The sequence below is a fragment of the Macaca mulatta genome, chromosome 3, assembly GCF_049350105.2.
Source record: "Macaca mulatta isolate MMU2019108-1 chromosome 3, T2T-MMU8v2.0, whole genome shotgun sequence".
NCBI classification, from domain to species: Eukaryota; Metazoa; Chordata; class Mammalia; order Primates; family Cercopithecidae; genus Macaca; species Macaca mulatta.
The window spans coordinates 40,807,899-40,816,820 of NC_133408.1; the positions used below are offsets into that span (position 1 = coordinate 40,807,899).

The 8,922-nt window shown below is 38.2% G+C and overlaps 1 protein-coding gene across 1 annotated transcript; it reads right to left on the bottom strand.

The window, feature by feature from the left end:
• Nucleotides 1–1,152: 1,152 nt before the first annotated feature.
• LOC144340066 (beta-defensin 109-like) lies at nt 1,153–8,676 on the bottom strand. Its single transcript, XM_077997873.1, has 2 exons — nt 8,619–8,676; nt 1,153–1,358 (listed from the first exon to the last, which is right to left on the bottom strand). The coding sequence occupies exons 1-2, from the start codon at nt 8,674–8,676 to the stop codon at nt 1,153–1,155; spliced, it is 264 nt and encodes an 87-aa protein (XP_077853999.1).
• Nucleotides 8,677–8,922: the final 246 nt, after the last annotated feature.

An 8,922-nucleotide genomic window follows, 5' to 3' on the forward strand; every position in this document is an offset into this window, starting at 1 on the left:
CTCTACATGTGGGACAAGCAGTGGCTCCAGTGGGAATTGGAAGGCAGTTCTTGGGCCACTGGGGTAATTTTCCAGAGAGAAGTGAAGCTGCCTCTGCCTCTGTACAAGGAGAGTCCATATGAAGAATGGGGAGTAGCAGCTTGGCAGTAAGCCCCATCCAGCTCCCACACCCTTGGCAAGGCAGGTCTCACACCCACAGTGTTCCACTGGGAGTAGCTAGCTAAGTTTCAAGAAGTCTGAACTCAGAGCTCAAAACTGACCCATACCATAAGCCTCTCCTATTGAGACAGCAACTGCAGCTTTCAGGCCACACCCCTCCTGATCCACCTGCAGAGCAGGGGCATCCAGCTCCTGTGCTTGCTGCTGCATCACACGTCCCACTCACCTCTCAGTTCTGGCCTGGGGAGTTTGTCCCCTCACAAGATTATATCAAACATTTCAGTTGGGAGGTTCTCTCAACCTGTGACCACCATTTGAGTTAGCTGGCAGACTTCTGGGAGGTCCTCTCTGAGGTAGAATCAGAAATGGCTTCCCTCCATGCTGCCCGAAACTGGGAACGCACTGGAGACTCAAAGCACATCCCAATGCCACTCCTCATATACTCGTCACTCTTCACTAAATCAACTCCAGCTCTGAGTAGGATTAAGGCCTTCCCCTATGGCCTAGATTGATAGGTTTCCCAATGGAAGTGTATATCTTACAGTCAGTTTATCCCCCTCTCACACCCTGGAAACTCAAAATTTTCTGCCTAGCTTATGGCGTAACCTGCATCCTGCTGCTTCTTTCAAATGGTCTGTGGCTTATTTCAATTTTCCTGTTAAGTTCCTCTGTTGCTTCTTGAAAGAAAGTTCAGTGTGAATCTCTACACACCACTTTGTCTTTCCAAGTGCAAGAGGCAGGCTAACAATGCCTTCAATCCACCATCTTGGAAAACAAAAATAACAGTTTTCTCATTTTTAAAGGTTTTGTTAAGATCTGTTAATGACTCACAAAGAAATAGTATTGGGTATATTTGAAATTAGTATTTATTCATTTATGTTGATAAGTGAAAATACAAGATGGTGATCAAGATGGAAGTACTTAATATATATATTTCAATATTCTTAGATGCAAAGAACTTCACTTTTGATGTATTTTTATTTTACATCAGTTTCATTTCAACTTAGGTTTAAGGGATTCTTGATAATCTGACATGATAAGTGGTGTTGGAATTGGCACTAAAATCCACCATGCTCTACAGCACTTCATCCTTCTTCGGCAGGCACCAATTTGATCTTCTACTACTTTGCAGACATCTCTTCTGCAAACACCAGACAAATTGAGACAATGACCTTCAGCAGCACCCAAACCACCTCTCACTGCAGGAAAGAAGATCCAGTGAGATCTACATAGTCCACAAATGGAATGTAAATCCATAAACACTCTTAAGTAAGAGAATAAATTTAGTATGAGCATTTTTACGTGGGAGCTTTTGAAATGGTTGCTGCTCATATGTCAGAGACACATGCAGATTAAGAAAGGTAGTAGTTCCAATCCTGGTTTGGCACAACAGTCACGGTATTTTTGGTGGGGGAAAAGAGCTGTGGGAGGGGATGGTACATCTTCATCTTTTCCTCTGCGTTTTCTCTCAGAAATGGCTGTTGCTTACCGCAGGGCAAAAATGCCAGTGTCTTCTGCCAGAGTGGGTTACTGAGGGCCATGGTGGTTCCACCTTGTGGCTGATACTGATAGTCCCTTTCTGCTTTTTTTCGTTCCTAGCCAAAAAAGATATTTCTGTAGTCTCAGGTATGCTGATTTCAGCAGTTGTTTTTTTCTATATGGCTATTCTTTTTTTTTTCTTTCTTTCACTCTCTCTTTCTCTTTTTTTTTCTTTTCTTTTCTTTTCTTTTTTTTCTTTTTTTTTTGCTTCACTGTGTTGCCGTAGCTTCTTAAGTGGTCCCTTGAACCCTCCCAGTGCTATTTTGGTTTGTACATAGCTATCTATATATTTTTTCTTGGGGGAAGTATAGAGTTAAAGGCTGGTGTATCCTCCTCTTGCTCCCCCAAGTGATTTCATTCCCCCAAGCTAATATTTCAGGCTTTCAATTTATCCGTGCTTTCATCTGTCCAAACGTAAGTGGAAATTACTTTTTCTCTCCACATTTAGATTTGCTCTATCTACTTTAATTGCTAATAGTGTCTTAGTTATAGGATAGATTAGTTAGAAAAAAAGTATATTTTTGACATTATAAATGATCCTTTCAATTTGTGTCTAAAAGTGGAAAATATTAGAAAGCTTAACATTTATTATTGTGTCCAGACCAGTATTTCCTCCAGATGACCTTTATTACAACAAAGATAATTTAATGAAGATCTCTCTAATGGTAAAGCTGATGGCTTTGTGCTATTATAATATCCTTAAAATAAAGTGACAGTCTAGTGGAAAGACCAACTAAAGCAAGGGTTAGGAAAAAATCAGTTATTACCTTCATTTTGGTCTCACTCTGCATTAAGAGTTTTCATTGTGTCAAAGATTTATTATTCATTAAGTAACCAAATGTTCATTTAATAGTAAATGGATCCTATTAAAGATGATTTTTAAAATGATAATCACATTACTTTTATTCACATCTGTCTACTGATGCCATTCACAGATGAGAATGGTATAACGTTATTTTATTTTTTTCATTTTGCCACATCTTTATTTACTTAGGTTTATGCTGTATCAAACAATGTATGTGTGGGAGTAATGGGTGATTCAGGAATGCATGAGGGGGAGGTTTAAGCTCTTTAACTTTGAACAATTAAAATTAGCAACATAATATTGAAATACATGCATAACACTCAAGTGGTACTTTCAAAATAGTGTATATTTCCTCTGTTTATTTGTAGCTTTTAAACCCAGCTAGAAGTATTCTATTTCTTTTAGGCACCATAAGTCTGAAAGTCTGTAATGAAAGCTACAAGTAGTAAATGATGCTAATTCATGTGCTCCCACCTGTGGAAGAATTGAATGTCTTAGATAAAAAAAAAGATGGTGCAATTGGTGTACCAAGTATCTTAGAATATAATTTGGTGGTGGTTTTTCTGTTTCTGTAGCAGAGTAACATATATAATATATCCAAGTCATCAAGTTATTTAAATATGCCTTTAAACAGGGAGAACTGAAAATAATACTGTGAATCCTGGTAAGCATTTAAAAATAATGAGGAGAATATTGCCTTTACAAAGTCAAAATTTGTCTGAATACAACCCATATAGCAATTTCATAGCAAAACATTCCTTCAATCCTATTAAAGTCAGAAGGAAAAGAAGAATGTCCACTGTCAATGCTGTATTAATATAGTTCTAAAAGTTTTGAACAATGAAACATATTGTAAGAAGAGAAGTCAGAGGAGACTTGAGCCCATTGTTTTTCCTCTCCTTCTATACCTCCCAAAATACCATTGGAATGCTGTAACATTTTGAAGAATCTGTAGTAGTGTCCCAAATTATAGAATACTATGAATGCATCTGAATCTGAGATATCCCCAAAAGATACAAAATAGGTGTGACTAGAATGAAAGAAAGATTTAGGCTTTTGGCCATGACTGCAAGTTAGCTGCTCTCAAGTGACTGCTGCTATAGAACAAATATATAGTAGAGGATCTCTTTGAAACATTTCTATCCCTGAAAATGGTTAGGCAAGTTCTTAAAATATCTCTTCTTTCAAACACAAAAATAGTCTGTGAACTGGAGCTTGAGCAGTGGGCACTTTGTACTGGATAGCTGATGGAGGGGGGTGAGGGTTTCCCAGATCTTCTGGGAAGATCTGCTATGATCAGTAATGCTAATGATGGTACTACTGACTCTTGGGCCATCCGAAATTCCAGTTTGTTAATGCTGAAACTTCTATATTGAGTTAAAGCATTGAGTCAGCTTCCCAGAGGAAGTCTGGATAATAGCATTCTCATTTCAGACCATAAAATGATGTCAGGTTAAGGATGAACAATGAGTTCAGTATTAAAAATGATCAGGTAAGCAAGACACCATGAATAAAAGTTAATGAAATGAATAGCATATGTAGACCCTTTAAAACTAAATATATTGAAATCATCAATGTGGAGAAATAATTAAGCAGGTGTGTATCAATTGTTTAAAGAAACAATCTACTATTACAAAGATGTAAAAACAATAGTAAAACAATATAGATGATAGAAAAAATGGGCAGGTCTGGCTGGGCATGGTGGCTCATGCCTGTAATCCTAGCACTGTGGGAGGCCAAGATGGGTGGATCACGAGGTCAGGAGTTCAAGACCAGAATGCCCAAGATGGTGAAACCTTGTCTCTACTAAAAAATATATATATAAAAATTAGCCGAGCATGGTGGCTGTAGTCCCAGCTACTCAGGAGGCTGAGATAGAAGAATCTCTTGAACCCGGGAGGTGGAGGTTGCAGTGAGCCAAGATCACACCACTGCACTCCAGCCTGGGCAACAGAGCGAGAATCCATCTCCAAAAAAAAAAAAAAAAAAAAAAAAAAAAAAAAAAAAAAAAAAAAAGGCAGGTCTGAAACAAAAAAATAATTTAAAAATACTGTAGGTTATTAATGATATATTAGACACAGGTAAGAGGATAACTAGTGAAGAAAAAAATGTTTACATGATATACCCAGAATGTAGCATGGAAACAGAAGGTCTAACATTTATTTAATTCAAATATGGGGGGAGAGAAGTGTAAAAGGATTCACCATTTCAAGAGATTCTCAGAAAGAAATTAAGAAACGGTATAAACCCATTGATTCAAAGAATATATTTCTAACAGATGATATAAAAATCAAGTCACTTTAGTTAAATTATAAAACATTAAAACCAAACACCAGACCATACAAACATTGAAAAAAGGATAATTTATAATGAAATAATATTTATCTGATTATGAAAGAAAGAAAGAAAGAAAGAAAGAAAGAAAGAAAGAAAGAAAGAAAGAAAGAAAGAAAGAAAGAAAAAAGCATTAGTGAGGGAGGGCGAGTGAGAGTGAGTGTGTTTGGGCCCCTACTGATGATGCTAAACTATCACAAGCCCACACTCAGCCTTTCAACATTTGCTGGAGATTCACTTGTTCACTCATTCACTAAAAATGAGTAAACTAGTATCAACAAATGTCGAGAGAAAATAACTGTTAATATAGAATTGGGTACTCAGTAATGCTGTCTTTCAAGATCAAAAATAACAATATGAAATTGACAGATAAAAATTAAAATTGTTCACTACCAAAAGATCTGCAGCAAATAAAATTTCAAAGGCTACATATCAGAAAGAAAGAACTTAACCCAAAAGCTGATATTAGAGTCAACTTGGAATTCCATAAATATCACTAAACTGATGATAATAGTAACACTTTCTGACATGTGGGGATTCTGAAAAGAAGTGAACTTTTACTTTTGTTTAGAATTTAGAAAGTTGTAGAAAAATGCTCTTGCCCTGACAAAGAGAATAAGCTGGATAATCCATAGATCATAGATTTCATTTTGAAACACAGAACTGAGGTCTCAAAAAAAGCTAATTAATTTAAATTCAGAGTGATGAAGCCCTGCTGAAAAAAGAACGGATCCGCAGATGCTTTGTGCCTAGCTGAGTTGCAGCAGCAGAAGCAGGAGGAAGCTGCCCTTGATGGAGATAACAAGGAAAGAAGTGAATCTCCAGCAAATGTTGAAAGGCTGAGTGTGGGCTTGTGATAGTTTAGCATCATCAGTAGGGGCCCAAACACACTCACTCTCACTCACTTTCCCTCACTAATGCTTCTTTCTTTCTTTCTTTCTTTCTTTCTTTCTTTCTTGCTTTCTTGCTTTCTTGCTTTCTTGCTTTCTTGCTTTCTTGCTTTCTTGCTTTCTTGCTTTCTTGCTTTCTTGCTTTCTCTCTCTCTCTCTCTTTCTTTCTTTCTTTCTTTCTTTCTTTCTTTCTTTCTTTCTTTCTTTCTTTCTTTCTTTCTTTCTCCTTCTCCTTCCTTCCTTCCTTCCTTCCTTCCTTCCTTCCTCCCTCCCTCCCTCCCTCCTTCCCTCCCTCCCTCTCTTCCTTTCTCTCTCTCTCTCTCTCTCTCTTTCTTTCTTTGGAGTCTCACTCTGTCGCCCAGGCTGGAGTGCAATGGCGCGATCTTGTCTCACTGCAACCTCCGCCTCCAGGGTTCAAGCGATTCTCCTGACTCAGCCTCCCAAGTAGCTGGGACTACAGGCGCATGCCACCATGCCCGGCTCATTTTTTGTATTTAGTAGAGACGGAGTTTCACCGTGTTAGCCACTGACCTCGTGATCTGCCCACCTCGGCCTCCCAAAGTGCTGGGATTACAAGCGTGAGCCACAGCGCCCGACCCCACTAATGGTTTTTTCATGACCTATCTTGTGTGCTCCTAGGTAAGATCGGATGGAGAGCAGAACTACCTGAGACCCTTTTGAGGGACAGGCATGTAGGAACTGCTGCAGTTTGAGGTGAGAGCAAGGTAAAGGTCTTACTGTGAGAATCGGGTAAAATCCTCTGTTACTGGGGAGTGGGTGGGGGAGCTGAGACAATGCCCCCTTCACTCTCTTTTCTCACAGGTGCATAAGCAGAGGGGCCTGATGTCTGAAGACAGGGCAGGGCAGGTAGATGAGAGAAGCAGATTCTCTGGTCTTTCACTGAGTGTGAGGCAGCTACTGTCCAAGGCTGGGCAAGGGATGGGAGCCCTGAGAGATTCTTGAGGTGCAGAGATAGAGGCTTGCTGAGGATGAAAGTGTACAGGAGAGCTAAGAGAGGCTCCAGTGCTGACCATGGCATTCTGCAAGAAGAGAAAATCTGTATGTAGTGGTTTATGAGGGAAAATCATGAGTTCAATTTTGGATATCTATGACTTTTGAAATACAGTGTCCAAGTAGATATACCAGTTATGCAGTTGGATAATTTATTATAAGCCTGCAGTTCAAAAGGAGGTCCAAAAGGAGTATTTAAGAGGATGAGACTTGCTGAGCCCCTCCAGAGTGTGTGGTGAGGGAGAAGAGAAGAGAATCAGGAACTGAGCTCTGGAGCTCTTCAATAGGAAGTGTGACGGGAAAAGATGAGGAAGAAACAAAGGAAGCCGAAGTGGTAGCTCCAGTGAGATAGGCTGAGAATCAAGTGAATGTGCTGTCCTGGAAGCCAAGTGAAGAAAGTATACTATGAAGAAGGAAGTGATTATTTGTGTCAAATGCTGCTAATAGGCCAATTAAAGTTGTAGTAAAAAATGATCATTGGATCTAGCAATATGGAGATTATTGGTAACTTTGACAAAAGTGGTGTCAATAACATGATCGAAAAAAGGGGAGAGAGCCCAACTGTGATATATTTAAGAGACAATGAGAGGAGAGGAATTGAAGACAGAGAGTATGGACAACTCTTTTAAGATGTTTTGCTGAAAACTAGAGCAAAAAATAGATTGACAGCTGGCATCAGAAGAAAAGCAAGGACATGCTTAACAGCATATTTGTATGCTGATGGTAATAATTTACTAGCATAAAAATTGATGACACAGTCACAATTGATGACACATGATGTAGTGAACTGCAACAGGAAAATCCCCCAGTACACAGCAAAGAGGGAATATAATACACAAATATATTTTTTAAAAAATTATTTGAATCTCTGAAACATGTTTTGACATTAACCTTTCATTCCTGCAATAGTTATTTTAAGCATGTTCTCATTTGTCCAGTGTTGCCAGGTTATTATAAAGTATATTAGACTTTATGAAAAGCGTTTTTTAAAATGTTAGTTTTTTTCTCATTTGTTTCATTAATTTATATTTTGTATTTATAACTTTCCTTTTATCTTCTTTAGGTTTATTATGCTGTTTTTTTCCAAAAGCCCTCAAAATGCATGCTTAGACCATTAAATTTTAGCTGGTTTAGTATTGAAAGTGATGTTACCCATTTCTGTGTGGTTACCTGTAATATACCACGAGCGGCACTTCTTGGTGTCTTTACTTATTATTAATTCACTTGTCTGAAGTTCCTTTAACTCTCCTTTCTAGTCCTAAGTTTCACTTTGCAAATCATTTGTTATTCATAGCCACGTAAAATAGAATTTATTTTGAAAAGTCTCTCATATAATTTTCACTTATTCTAGGATTATAATTTTTCTGTTTGTCTCTTTGAATAAAACTTTCAGATTTGTCAACACTCATTTAGCAGTAGCTCCTATTGTTAGAATTCCATCCATCTCTTTTGACCTAGTGAGCAAATATAATAATAAATGCTGCTGAAATTCAATCCTGTCAGATCTAACTGCCTGCATATAAATTTCCAGGTCCCACAAAGGCATCTCATTGAGGTCACGTTCTGTTGTATCCTTACTTTGTATCTTGAGATGCCTTGGTGGGGCATGGAAATTGATATGTAGGCAGTTTGATCTGACAGGATTGAATTTCAGCAGCATCCATTATTATATCCACTCACTAGATCAAAAAACATGGATGGAATCTTATCAACAGGAGCTACTGCTAAATGAGTCTCTTTTCTATTTTTCCCTATTATAATCTTAGTGAATCTGTAAATATTAGGTTCTTGAACCCACAGAACTGATTCTAGGATCTTGTTTGGCCAGGGATATAGCCTTCTAATCTGCAGGACCTTATAGTAATCAGCTACCAACTTACCTGGGGATAAAAGAATTGAAAAAAGAAGGAGAATAAGAAGAAGCAAATGGAGTCTCATGGCTGAAGGGCCAGCATCAATGTGGGTTGAGCCTGGAGTCTCTGGACATGGTGGGTCTGAGCCTTTTTATGATGCTGTCTGAGTCTGTGATTTGTTCTTGGTTGGTAGAGCCTAACGAAAAGAGAATAACTAAATCTTCCACAAGAAACTTCCGGGGACACACAAGTACCTAAATGTGGTGATATCTCAATGGATGAGAAAGCAGGTGAATGCTATTATTTCCAAAAGACTCAGGATGTCTTATTG

Coding starts and splice junctions, on each gene's coding strand:
- LOC144340066 (XM_077997873.1), bottom strand. CDS start 8,676: ATGAGACTCCATTTGCTTCTTCTTATTCTCCTTCTTTTTTCAATTCTT. Junction 1,359..8,618: donor TTCAATTCTTTTATCCCCAG/GTAAGTTGGTAG, acceptor TCTTTCCTGCAG/TGAGAGGTGGTTTGGGTGCT.